At 48.1% G+C, this 14,501-nt stretch overlaps 1 protein-coding gene across 1 annotated transcript in view; it reads left to right on the top strand.

The window, feature by feature from the left end:
• LOC308077319 (uncharacterized protein) overlaps positions 1-14,501 on the top strand; it is a 173,749-nt gene that overhangs the window by 30,236 nt on the left and 129,012 nt on the right. Inside the window, exons 14-15 of the mRNA XM_080417959.1 lie at positions 269-6,201; positions 8,951-9,394. Of these exons, the coding sequence (XP_080274085.1) occupies positions 269-6,201; positions 8,951-9,394 (6,377 nt within the window). The remainder of the gene's footprint in view (positions 1-268; positions 6,202-8,950; positions 9,395-14,501) is intronic.

Below are 14,501 nucleotides of genomic sequence, written 5' to 3'. Positions count from 1 at the left end.
CTGATAATAGGGTTTATCCTCCAAACACTGATAATAGGTATCTATGGATTTATCCTCCAAACACTGATAATAGGGTTTATCCTCCAAACACTGATAATAGGTATCTCTATGGATTTATCCCAACTTATCCATCATTTAATAATTGATCCCTATTTATTTTCATATTGATACTTATGTACCGTTGTACCCCTACAGTCCTATGTGTTGTGACCTATCAGTGACCTGTGTTTTGACCCCATTGACCTTGGTTTTGACCCCTGACCTGTAGGTGCATCCATGCAGCGTGCCTGGCTCACGCAGGAAGTGAGTGGGCGGGGTCAGGCGCTCACGCAGGAAGTGAGTGGGCGGGGTCAGACTCATACGTGTGCTTCGTCTGTCGACCTGAGGAGGGCGTCGCAGGAGAGGAGCTCAGACCAGCCAGCACTACGCAGGCTAGTCCTGTTAGCTCTACACAAGCTAGCCCTGTTAGCCCTATGGAGGTTAGCCCTGTTAGCCCTACGCAAACTAGCCCTGTTAGACCTGTTAGCCCTACGCAGTCTAGTCCTGTTAGCTCTACGCAAGCTAGCCCTGTTAGACCTACGCAGGCTAGCCCTGTTAGCCCTATGGAGGTTCGCCCTGTTAGCCCTGTTAGCCCTACGCAAACTAGCCCTGTTAGACCTGTTAGCCCTACGCAGGCTAGCCCTGTTAGCTCTACGCAAACTAGCCCTGTTAGACCTGTTAGCCCTACACAAGTTAGCCCTCTTAGCTCTACGCAGGCTAGCCCTGTTAGCCCTACGCAGGCTAGCCCTGTTAGCCCTATGCAGGCTAGCCCTGTTAGCCGTACAAAAGCTAGCCCTCTTAGCCCTACGCAAGCTAGCCCTGTTAGCTCTACGCAAGCTAGCCCTGTTAGACCTCTTAGCCCTACACATGCTAGCCCTGTTAGCCCTGCACATGCTAGCCCTATTAGCCCTACACATGCTAGCCCTGTTAGCCCTACACATGCTGGACTTGCCAGCCCCATGCCCCATAGCCCTACGCAGGCCCAGAGTAGCTCTACATTACATAGTCTTACCGCACACACACATTCAGAGCTAACACACATCACAACGCAAAGTCCCACATCCGCCCAGTGTAGCCCTACTCACAGTTCCACCCCACACAGCCCTGCATGGCATAGCCCTACCCAGCACAGTCATTCACAGAGCCATTGTAGTCCTACATCTCATCATAGCCCTATGCCATGTAGTCCTACGTTAGCAGTAACACAGCGTATTAGTCCTACACTGGCCCCACACAGCCCCACGTTTTCATATCATAGCTGCTCGTCACAAAGTCCTACCCAAGACTCGTGTGAACCGGACACGTGTCGTGTCAAACAGGCCTACGATAGTCCTACTCACCCATTCGTACGGGAAGAGTCTACAAGCAGCCCTACAGAGGTCCATAGCTTTACAGATCCACAGACGACTCGTATCATCTGTAGCCCTACGCGTTCTCACCACCCCCATTCCTCAGGTAGCCCTACACATGACAGTGACCAACACCCCCCTCCCTCAGGTAGCCCTACACATGAAAGTGACCTCAACCCCCCTCAAAGGCCTACAGAGGCCCAGGGTCTCAGCCCCCTCCCCGGGCCAAGCCAGCTTAGTCCTACACGGATTCAGCAGTCTTCCACATCATGTAGGCCTACACCAGTCGTCTCTCCGCCTAGTCCTAAAGTCCATGAACACAGTCCTACTGAACACAGTCCTACCCAACCTGAACACAGTCCTACCCAACCTGAACACAGTCCTACCCAACCTGAACACAGTCCTACCCAACCTGAACACAGTCCTACTGAACACAGTCCTACTGAACACAGTCCTACCCAACCTGAACACAGTCCTACCCAACCTGAACACAGTCCTACCCAACCTGAACACAGGCCTACCCAGCCTGAACACAATCCTACCCAACCTGAACACTGGCCTACCCAACCTGAACACAGTCCTACTGAACACAGCCCTACCCAACCTGAACACAGTCCTACTGAACACAGTCCTACCCAACCTGAACACAGTCCTACTGAACACAGCCCTACCCAACCTGAACACAGTCCTACTGAACACAGTCCTACCCAACCTGAACAGAGTCCTACCCAGCCTGAACACAGTCCTACCCAGCCTGAACACGGTCCTACCCAACCTGAACACAGTCCTACTGAACACAGTCCTACCCAACCTGAACACAGTCCTACCCAACCTGAACACAGTCCTACTGAACACAGTCCTACCCGGGACATAGAAGCTACACTGGAACAGACTAGTGTACCGGACAGTAGCCCTACAGAGCAGCTAAAGCCTACCGATCCTGCCACCTCTCCTAGTAGGTTTACCACGTCTCCTAGTAGCCCTACAGAGCAGCTAAAGCCTACCGATCCTGCCACCTCTCCTAGTAGGTTTGCCACATCTCCTAGTAGCCCTACAGAGCAGCTAAAGCCTACCGAGCCTGGCAGCTCTCCTAGTAGGTCTACCACGTCTCCTAGTAGCCCTACAGAGCAGCTAAAGCCTACCGATCCTGCCACCTCTCTGGGCCCTTTGCTTCGTGAGGAGACGCGGGATACATCAACACTGTACCAGGAACGCCTTTCACCAGCCTACTGTAGGCCTACTGAGACAACAGGCCTTTCACCAGCCTACTGTAGGCCTACTGAGACAACAGGCCTTTCACCAGCCTACTGTACGCCTACCGAGACAGCAAATATCACTGCACATGCTAGTCCTTCCCATGTCTTCACTGGTAACTCTAGTCCAGCTCATGCTAGCTCTGCTAATGCTAGTCCTTCACACGCTAGTTCAGGTCATGTTAGTTCCCATCATTCTAGTCCAGTTCATGTTAGTTCTGATAATGCTAGTCCTTCACAAGCAAGTTCAGGTCATGCTAGCCCAATTCATGGTAGCTCCAGTCATGTTAGCTCCAGTCATGCTAGCCCAATTCATGTTAGCACCAGTCAGGCTAGTCCACTTCATGTTAGCTCCAGTCACGCTAGCCCAGTTCATGCTAGCTCCAGTCACGCTAGTCCAGTTTACGTTATCTCCAGTCATGCTACTCCAGTTCATGCTAGCTCCAGTCACGCTAGCCCAATTCATGCTAACTCCAGTCAATCTAGTCCAGTTCATGCTAGCTCCAGCAATGCTAGTCCAACTCATGTTAGTTCCCATCATGCTAGTCCAGTTCATGTTAGCTCTGGTCACGCTAGTCCAGTTCATGTTAGTTCCGGTCATGCTAGTCCAGTTCATGTTAGCTCCGCTGATGCTAGTCCAGTTCATGTTAGCTCCAGTCACGCTAGTCCAGTTCATGCTAGCTCCATTCACGCTAGTCCAGTTCATGTTAGCTCCGGTCATGCTAGTCCAGTTCATGCTAGCGCCATTCACGCTAGTCCAGTTAATGCTAGCTCCAGTCACGCTAGTCCAGTTCATGCTAGCTCCAGTCACGCTAGTCCAGTTCATGCTAGCTCCATTACCGCTAGTCCAGTTTATGCTAGCTCCAGTCACGCTAGTCCAGTTCATGCTAGCTCCAGTCACATTAGTCCAGATCATGCTAGCTCCATTACCGCTAGTCCAGTTTATGCTAGCTCCAGTCACGCTAGTCCAGTTCATGTTAGCTCTGGTCATGCTAGTCCAGTTCATGCTAGCTCCATTACCGCTAGTCCAGTTCATGCTAGCTCCAGTCACGCTAGTCTAGTTCATGCTAGCTACAGCAACACTAGTCTTTTTTCCGTTCAGTGGCATTCTGCTCCCTGCAGTCCGTGTCAGCGTCCTGTCAGTCCTATTCATCCTGTTCATGGTAGTTTATCACAGCCCGTTAGCCCTACCGGGAACAACAGGCCCACACAGCTCAGCCTTACGCTTCCCATTCGTTCAGCTAGTCTTACATCACAGCCAAGTAGCCCTACCGGTCGGCTCAGTCCTGCAGGCCATCCTGGGCAGCCTCTGGAAGGTCCTGCTCAGTCCACACACACATCTGTACCAGGAATCTTTGAACACCTTAGCACCTCAGTGGAACCAGCTAGCTCAGCTAGCCAACCGCTGGGAGCAGCTAGCCAACCGCTGGACATGGATGCCCCAACGAGCCCCATTCAGACAACCTGCTCTCCTACTAGCCCTTCTGGCTGCTTAGAAGCTGTTGATGCTAACGCTGTGCCCAGACATATCCAACCTGCTGTCAGCTCCATGCCTGCTATTCCCTGTGCAGTGGAGATGAGCCCAGTACATATCGGCTCTGCTAGCCTCTACCCTATGTGCACTCTCTCCTCAATGCTACAGCCCAGCTCCTTAGTTCTACAGGCCAGCTCCTCGACGCTACAGGCAAGTTCCTCGATGCTACAGGCCAGCTCCTCGACGCTACAGGCCAGCTCCTCGACGCTACAGGCCAGCTCCTCGACGCTACAGGCCAGCTCCTCGACGCTACAGGCCAGCTCCTTGACGCTACAGGCCAGCCCAATCCATTCCGTTTTGCCTCAGGACGAGGAGATGGAGATAGATGTCGGCAGTGCTGGCAATGCTAATCAGACACAAGCTAGTCCAGTTCATACTAGTCCAGTTAGTCTGTTTCATACTAGTCCAGTTAGTCCGTTTCATACTAGTTCAGTTAGTCCAGTTCACACTAGTCCAGTTAGTCCGCTTCATACTAGTCCGGTTAGTCCGGTTCATGATAGTGCAGTTAGTCCAGTTCATGCTAGTCCAGTTAGTCCAGTTTATACTAGTCCAGTCCCAGCAGTCAGCTGTAGTGTGACTGGCAGCCCAGTCCCAGCAGTCAGCTGTTGTGTGACTGGCCTAAGTCCTGTTCATACTCAGGCTAGCAGTAGCGTGTTGACGGCTACTAGCCCTAAACATTCACAGATCAGTTCATGTTCTCCTCATGCTAGTCGGACACAAAGCAGTCCTGTTCATTGTAGCTCCCCAAGCGTTGACCCTAGCTGTAGCTCATCACACGGTAGCCCCACCTCTCCACCAGTTGACTCCAGTCCCGTTCACTGTAGTGCTATTGAAGTCAGTGTCATCCACACCTGTCCAGGCCTCACACACCTGGCCACCTCTGACCATACTGGTGTCATTTCCCGTCCAGCCAGGGACTGGGCCAGTCCCGTCACGCTGTCCTCCCCGCGTAGCGCCGACCAAACTCCAGATCACTCAGTAGTCAGTAGCCCTGTTCGCCCCAACTCAGCGCCCGGCAACCTGTCACTCACTAGCCTAACGGGCGCTGCTAGCCTGTTTCACGTCGTTGAGGTCTGTGCCAGCCCTGTTCACAGTAGTCCAGCTCAGGCCAGTGAAAGCCCCGGTAGTCCCACTCGTAGCCCAGCTCATGTTAGCTCCACACATAGCCTTAATCACACACAAGCTAGCTGCATTGTTGCTAGCTCAGGAGAAAACGCGGAAACAGAGGTTAGCGCCACAGAGCTACAGAGCTCTCTCCTGGTTGGTCGTGTTCAGGTTGAGGCAAGTGTTCATTCGACTGATGCTAGTCCAACAGATGCTAACCCAACAGATGCTTGTCTGCCTGACGCTAAACCAACAGATGCTAGCTTGCCTGACGCTAAACCAACAGATGCTAGCTTGCCTGACGCTAGACCAACAGATGCTAGCTTGCCTGACGCTAGACCAACAGATGCTAGCTTGCCTGACGCTAGACCAACAGATGTTAGCCTACCTGATGCTAGACCAAAAGATGCTAGCCCACCTGGCGCTAGCCCAACAGATGCTAGTCTACCTGGCGCTAGCCCAACAGATACCACCCTACCTGGTGATAGCCCAACAGATGTTAGCCCAGCAGACCGCAGCTTTTCCTCAGTTAGCGTCTGTCTGGCTGGTGTGAACCATGCTAGCGAAACACTGACTAGCCCAATAGAAATCCAGGACAGCACCACTGCCACTTCACACTCCGTTCAGACAGAGCCATGTAGCCCTGCCGATGCTAGCTGTGTACGTCCTCACGCTGTGCATGGTAGCCCCACTCAGGACAGCGGTGCCACGGCTAGCGGCGCCCACAACGTCACCACACACATCACCTCAAGTCAAGGTAGCTCTCCTCAGATGAGTCTTTGTCACGCTAATCAAGCTAGTAGCTCCTTCAATGCTAGTCCAGATGTCAGCCCAGGCGCTAGTCCTGCTAGCGTTGGTCCTGTTAGCGCTGTCTGTAGCTCCTCTCCTCTGTGTGAACAGCAACACACTCTGTGTGATAACGGTGAGTAACCTTACGCGCGTGTGTGTGTGTGTGCGTGTGTGTGTGTGTGTGTGTGTGTGTGTGACTGACTGTGTGTATGTTTTGTTTGTAGTCTGAAGACTCACCTCTTCAGACTCTACCTTGCCCTAGCCTTGACAACCATGCCGTCTTATGCAAAGGTTAAATTGACATATGGTTCCTTTGTTTACCTGGCATCCTATAGTTGCAATGTGCATATTATTGTCTCCGCCAGGCCGAAAGGCATGGCGAGAGAGTATGTTTTGCCCCCTGTCCGTCCTTCCGTCTGTCCGTCCGTGTGTGTGTCCTGTCCGTGTGTTACCAGCTAATCTCCGGCACCGTTGGCCCGGTTGCTGCGAAACTGTGCACACACACTCCCTGGATGCCAATTCAGAACCTCTGCCTCAAATTTTTCACATGGGCCTGTTATAGCGTCACCTGGAGGCAGATTTGTGCAAAACCCATTTTTTAATATTACTCCTACAGATTTTATCCAAACGTCATGCAAATCGGTACACAGTATCTCTATAGTCATGTGATCAACACGGATCTGTCCGATTTCCCATATTCCATCCTCATTGGCTAAGGTTGCCTTCCAAAATTTGCAGGATTGGTCCGTTTTGAACAAAATGCCTCAAATCATGAACGCAGCTTGTGATTTCCGTGAAATTTCACAAACGCATTCCCACTAGGCCGAGGAAGAAATGCCACCTGACATTTTTCACATCAGCCTCATGGTGGCGCTATAAAAGGCTGATTTGTGTTTTTAACTATAACTGCACCGATCTGCGTGAAACTTTGCACGCACACTCCCTAGAGGCCAAGGAAAAACATCCGCCCTGCATTTTTCACATTTGCCTTTTATAGCGCCACCAAGAGGCCGACTTATGTAAAACACATTTTTGGATATTAAAGGGATATTTCACTTTCAAATAAAATAAACATTAAAAAAATATATTTAAAAAAAATGAAATAAGTTATGGCAAAATCACGGCCCCCTCACACATTAGTAGGACACTCTAATGCGTGAGGGGGCCGTGATTTTTCCATTACTTTTTTCATTTATTTTTAATATATTTTTTAAATGTTTATTTTATTTGAAAGTGGAGTATCCCTTTAAGCCTTCACATTTTATCCAAATTTTCACACAAATCGGTACACATGATCTCTATAGTCATGTGATCAAGATGGAACTGTTTGATTTTTCATATTTCATCCTGATTGGCTAACAATGACATCTAAAGTTTGCAGAAGTGGCCCGTTTTGAACAAAATGCCACAAATCATGAACGCAGCGTCCGATTGAGGTGACACTTTACAAGCACATTCACACTAAGTTGAAGAACAAATGTCACCCTTTAACATTGCCCTATTATAGCGCCACCAGGAGGCCGATTTTTTCAATACTTTTCTTTGTTTTATTACTCCTACAAATAGGAGTGTCCAATCATCATGCAAATCGGTACCCATTATCTCTATAGTCAAGTGATCAAGATGGTTCTGTCCGATTTTTCATATTCTATCCTGATTGGCAAATTCCGAACATTGTTGGCCCACAATAACCTACCTGACCTGGCGGAGACCTGTGCTACGAGGAGCACTTTTTCTAGTTTTTATTGTTTTGAAATTATACTTTTTAGAGGTTCTTTGATTACCTGTGATTCTAGTTTACTGAGACACTACACTGTCTCTCTGTATTCTATGATTCTATAGTTTACTGAGACACTACGCTGTCTCTCTGTATTCTATGATCCTATAGTTTACTGAGACACTACACTGTCTCTGTATTCTATGATCCTATAGTTTACTGAGACACTACACTGTCTCTCTGTATTCTAGATCCTGAGACACTACACTGTCTCTATGTATTCTATGATCCTATAGTTTACTGAGACACTACAATGTCTCTATATTCTATGATCCTGAGACACTACACTGTCTCTGTATTCTATGATCCTAGTTTACTGAGACACTGCACTGTCTCTGTATTCTATGATCCTATAGTTTACTGAGACACTACACTGTCTCTCTGTATTCTATGATTCTATAGTTTACTGAGACACTACGCTGTCTCTCTGTATTCTATGATCCTATAGTTTACTGAGACACTACACTGTCTCTCTGTATTCTATGATCCTATAGTTTACTGAGACACTACACTGTCTCTGTATTCTATGATCCTATAGTTTACTGAGACACTACACTGTCTCTCTGTATTCTATGATCCTATAGTTTACTGAGACACTACACTGTCTCTGTATTCTATGATCCTATAGTTTACTGAGACACTACACTGTCTCTCTGTATTCTATGATCCTATAGTTTACTGAGACACTACACTGTCTCTGTATTCTATGATCCTATAGGTAACTGAGATACTACACTGTCTCTGTATTCTATGATCCTATAGTTTACTGAGACACTACACTGTCTCTATGTATTTGATGTATTACCTTGTGTTTACCTTGTTTACTGTAAATCACTCTGGATTAAGAGCGTCTGCTAAATGCCTACGTTGTAAAGTTGTACATAGAAAGAATCAGACGCATTATGTAGATGTGTTTGGTGTTCTAGAGTCAATCAGTGGATACTTATATGGTTATAGACACATAATGGAAACCAGGGGTGTTGTAGTGGTTTAAATGGTTACATTTGATGAAATGACAGCTTTATGCTTACAGTGAAAGTTGTGGGTAATTTAATTTATTTATTAATTAAAGGATGTTTTCTCTCTGATTGGCTTGCTTGTCCAGATGTGAGCGAGGAAGAGGAGCAGAGAGAGGAAGACGCTGCGAAAACAACAGGAGAAGAAGAAAAGATCTGTGAGGGGGAGGAGCTACAGGGAGAGGAGGAGCTAGAGAGACGAGAGGAGGGGCTAGAGAAAGAGGATTGGCTAGAGAGACAAGAGGAGGAGCTAGAGAAAGAGGAGGAGCTAGAGAGAGAGGAGGGGCTAGAGAAAAAGGAGGAGCTACATAAAGAGGAGGAGCTAGAGAGACGAGAGGAGGAGGAGCTAGAGAAACAAGAGGAGGAGCTAGATAAGGAGGAGGAGGAGCTTGAAGGAGGAGTTCCACAGCGGAGAAGTGAGGTAGGAGAGGAGAAGAAGGTGGAGCTGGAGACAGAAGAGGAGGAGCCTGAGGAGCTGACCCTCCATCAGGGAGAGGAGGAAGAGGAGGGAGCAGGAGAACCTGAGGAGGAAGGTGAGAAAGAACTCTCTGAGCCTCTGAGTCATGTCCTCTGTCTGTCTCCTCTTCTCTCTCACCAACTAACTTCATGTCCTATGTCTGTCTCCTCTTCTCTCTCACCAACTAACTTCATGTCCTCTGTCTGTCTCCTCTTCTCTCTCACCAACTAACTTCATGTCCTCTGTCTCCTCTTCTCTCTCACCAACTAACTTCATGTCCTCTGTCTGTCTCCTCTTCTCTCTCACCAACTAACTTCATGTCCTCTGTCTGTCTCCTCTTCTCTCTCACCAACTAACTTCATGTCTTCTGTCTGTCTCCTCTTCTCTCTCACCAACTAACTTCATGTCCTCTGTCTGTCTCCTCTTCTCTCTCACCAACTAACTTCATGTCCTCTGTCTGTCTCCTCTTCTCTCTCACCAACTAACTTCATGTCCTCTTCTCTCTCACCAACTAACTTCATGTCCTCTGTCTCCTCTTCTCTCTCACCAACTAACTTCATGTCTTCTGTCTGTCTCCTCTTCTCTCTCACCAACTAACTTCATGTCCTCTGTCTGTCTCCTCTTCTCTCTCACCAACTAACTTCATGTCTTCTGTCTGTCTCCTCTTCTCTCTCACCAACTAACTTCATGTCCTCTGTCTGTCTCCTCTTCTCTCTCACCAACTAACTTCATGTCCTCTGTCTGTCTCCTCTTCTCTCTCACCAACTAACTTCATGTCCTCTTCTCTCTCACCAACTCACTTCATGTCCTCTGTCTGTCTCCTCTTCTCTCACACCAACTAACTTCATGTCCTCTGTCTCCTCTTCTCTCTCACCAACTAACTTCATGTCCTCTGTCTCCTCTTCTCTCTCACCAACTAACTTCATGTCCTCTGTCTGTCTCCTCTTCTCTCTCACCAACTAACTTCATGTCCTCTGTCTGTCTCCTCTTCTCTCTCACCAACTAACTTCATGTCCTCTGTCTGTCTCCTCTTCTCTCTCACCAACTAACTTCATGTCCTCTGTCTGTCTGCTCTTCTCTCTCACCAACTAACTTCATGTCCTCTGTCTGTCTCCTCTTCTCTCTCACCAACTAACTTCATGTCCTCTTCTCTCTCACCAACTCACTTCATGTCCTCTGTCTGTCTCCTCTTCTCTCACACCAACTAACTTCATGTCCTCTGTCTCCTCTTCTCTCTCACCAACTAACTTCATGTCTTCTTTCTGTCTCCTCTTCTCTCTCACCAACTAACTTCATGTCCTCTGTCTGTCTCCTCTTCTCTCTCACCAACTAACTTCATGTCTTCTTTCTGTCTCCTCTTCTCTCTCACCAACTAACTTCATGTCTTCTGTCTGTCTCCTCTTCTCTCTCACCAACTAACTTCATGTCCTCTGTCTGTCTCCTCTTCTCTCTCACCAACTAACTTCATGTCCTCTTCTCTCTCACCAACTCACTTCATGTCCTCTGTCTGTCTCCTCTTCTCTCTCACCAACTAACTTCATGTCCTCTGTCTGTCTCCTCTTCTCTCCCACCAACTAACTTCATGTCCTCTGTCTGTCTCCTCTTCTCTCTCACCAACTAACTTCATGTCTTCTGTCTGTCTCCTCTTCTCTCTCACCAACTAACTTCATGTCCTCTGTCTGTCTCCTTCTATCTCACCAACTAACTTCATGTCCTCTGTCTGTCTCCTCTTCTCTCTCACCAACTAACTTCATGTCTTCTGTCTGTCTCCTCTTCTCTCTCACCAACTAACTTCATGTCCTCTGTCTGTCTCCTCTTCTCTCCCACCAACTAACTTCATGTCCTCTGTCTGTCTCCTCTTCTCTCTCACCAACTAACTTCATGTCTTCTGTCTGTCTCCTCTTCTCTCTCACCAACTAACTTCATGTCCTCTGTCTGTCTCCTTCTATCTCACCAACTAACTTCATGTCCTCTGTCTGTCTCCTCTTCTCTCTCACCAACTAACTTCATGTCTTCTGTCTGTCTCCTCTTCTCTCTCACCAACTAACTTCATGTCCTCTGTCTCCTCTTCTCTCTCACCAAATAACTTCATGTCCTCTGTCTGTCTCACCAACTAACTTCATGTCTTCTGTCTGTCTTCCCTTCTCTCACACCAACTAACTTCATGTCCTCTGTCTGTCTCCTCTTCTCTCTCACCAACTAACTTCATGTCCTCTGTCTGTCTCCTCTTCTCTCTCACCAACTAACTTCATGTCCTCTGTCTGTCTCCTCTTCTCTCTCACCAACTAACTTCATGTCCTCTGTCTGTCTCCTCTTCTCTCTCACCAACTAACTTCATGTCCTCTGTATGTCTCCTCTTCTCTCTCACCAACTAACTTCATGTCTTCTGTCTGTCTCCTCTTCTCTCTCACCAACTAACTTCATGTCTTCTGTCTGTCTCCTCTTCTCTCTCACCAACTAACTTCATGTCTTCTGTCTGTCTCCTCTTCTCTCTCACCAACTAACTTCATGTCTTCTGTCTGTCTTCTCTTCTCTCACACCAACTAACTTCATGTCTTCTGTCTGTCTCCTCTTCTCTCTCACCAACTAACTTCATGTCTTCTGTCTGTCTCCTCTTCTCTCTCACCAACTAACTTCATGTCTTCTGTCTGTCTTCTCTTCTCTCTCACCAACTAACTTCATGTCCTCTGTCTGTCTCCTCTTCTCTCTCACCAACTAACTTCATGTCCTCTTCTCTCTCACCAACTAACTTCATGTCCTCTGTCTGTCTCCTCTTCTCTCTCACCAACTAACTTCATGTCCTCTGTCTGTCTCCTCTTCTCTCTCACCAACTAACTTCATGTCTTCTGTCTCCTCTTCTCTCACACCAACTAACTTCATGTCCTCTGTCTGTCTCCTCTTCTCTCTCACCAACTAACTTCATATCTTCTGTCTGTCTCCTCTTCTCTCACACCAACTAACTTCATGTCCTCTGTCTGTCTCCTCTTCTCTCACACCAACTAACTTCATGTCCTCTGTCTGTCTCCTCTTCTCTCAGACTAACTAACTTCATGTCCTCTGTCTGTTTCCTCTTCTCTCACACCAACTAACTTCATGTCTTCTGTCTGTCTTCTCTTCTCTCTCACCAACTAACTTCATGTCCTCTGTCTGTCTCCTCTTCTCTCTCACCAACTAACTTCATGTCCTCTGTCTGTCTGTCTCTTCTCTCAGACTAACTAACTTGGTGTGATACATAGTGGAGAGCTGGTCTCACCACTATCTCTTGTTTTGTACATCTTCCCTTTCATCATTGCTGATACTTTCCTATTACACCTGACACTTTTCTCCAGCCGTTCCAACCTGCTTGCTCTCGTTTCTTCACCTCTTTTCCACACTGTCCATTGCTCTGGAATGTTGACCTTACTACTACTCAAAATCCTCCACCTTCTGTACCTCTACTCTCTGTAACCTCACTGTTCCACATGTTCCTCTCATTCACACACATGTATTCTGTACGGCTAACCTTCATTCCTCTCCTTTCCAGAGCATACTGTATCTCCACCTCTCTAGATGTTCCTCTACCTGCTCACTGCTCTCACTACAGATCTCAATGTCTTCTGCAAACATCATCATTTATGTATCTATGTTTATTGAAAAGCTTAGACATTATGACTATATGAAAAGCTTGTTCTCGCCAAAAACGCAGAAAAGAAAAGAAAGCAGAGGAACATGTATTTTTCTAAATCCTTTAACATTAGATCGGACGGGGCTGTTAGCATAGCACAGGCTGTTATCTAGGACGGGGCTGTTAGCATAGCACAGGCTGTTATCTAGGACGGGGCTGTTAGCATAGCACAGGCTCTTATCTAGGACGGGGCTGTTAGCATAGCACAGGCTGTTATCTAGGACGGGGCTGTTAGCATAGCACAGGCTGTTATCTAGGACAGGGCTGTTAGCATAGCACAGGCTGTTATCTAGGACGGGGCTGTTAGCATAGCACAGGCTGTTATCTAGGACAGGGCTGTTAGCATAGCACAGGCTCTTATCTAGGACGGGGCTGTTAGCATAGCACAGGCTGTTATCTAGGACGGGGCTGTTAGCATAGCACAGGCTGTTATCTAGGACAGGGCTGTTAGCATAGCACAGGCTGTTATCTAGGACGGGGCTGTTAGCATAGCACAGGCTGTTATCTAGGACGGGGCTGTTAGCATAGCACAGGCTGTTATCTAGGACGGGGCTGTTAGCATAGCACAGGCTGTTATCTAGGACGGGGCTGTTAGCATAGCACAGGCTGTTATCTAGGACGGGGCTGTTAGCATAGCACAGGCTGTTATCTAGGACGGGGCTGTTAGCATAGCACAGGCTGTTATCTAGGACGGGGCTGTTAGCATAGCACAGGCTGTTATCTAGGACGGGGCTGTTAGCATAGCACAGGCTGTTATCTAGGACGGGGCTGTTAGCATAGCACAGGCTGTTATCTAGGACGGGGCTGTTAGCATAGCACAGGCTGTTATCTAGGACAGGGCTGTTAGCATAGCACAGGCTGTTATCTAGGACGGGGCTGTTAGCATAGCACAGGCTGTTATCTAGGACGGGGCTGTTAGCATAGCACAGGCTGTTATCTAGGACAGGGCTGTTAGCATAGCACAGGCTGTTATCTAGGACAGGGCTGTTAGCATAGCACAGGCTGTTATCTAGGACAGGGCTGTTAGCATAGCACAGGCTGTTATCTAGGACAGGGCTGTTAGCATAGCACAGGCTGTTATCTAGGACGGGGCTGTTAGCATAGCACAGGCTGTTATCTAGGACGGGGCTGTTAGCATAGCACAGGCTGTTATCTAGGACAGGGCTGTTAGCATAGCACAGGCTGTTATCTAGGACGGGGCTGTTAGCATAGCACAGGCTGTTATCTAGGACAGGGCTGTTAGCATAGCACAGGCTGTTATCTAGGACAGGGCTGTTAGCATAGCACAGGCTGTTATCTAGGACAGGGCTGTTAGCATAGCACAGGCTGTTATCTAGGACGGGGCTGTTAGCATAGCACAGGCTGTTATCTAGGACGGGGCTGTTAGCATAGCACAGGCTGTTATCTAGGACAGGGCTGTTAGCATAGCACAGGCTGTTATCTAGGACGGGGCTGTTAGCATAGCACAGGCTGTTATCTAGGACGGGGCTGTTAGCATAGCACAGGCTGTTATCTAGGA

Source organism: Gymnoscopelus braueri, assembly GCF_963280865.1.
Source record: "Gymnoscopelus braueri genome assembly, chromosome: 21".
In the NCBI taxonomy this organism is placed as follows: domain Eukaryota; kingdom Metazoa; phylum Chordata; class Actinopteri; order Myctophiformes; family Myctophidae; genus Gymnoscopelus; species Gymnoscopelus braueri.
Note: the sequence above shows the minus strand (reverse complement) of the source record. Positions and strands in the feature narration are given on the sequence as shown.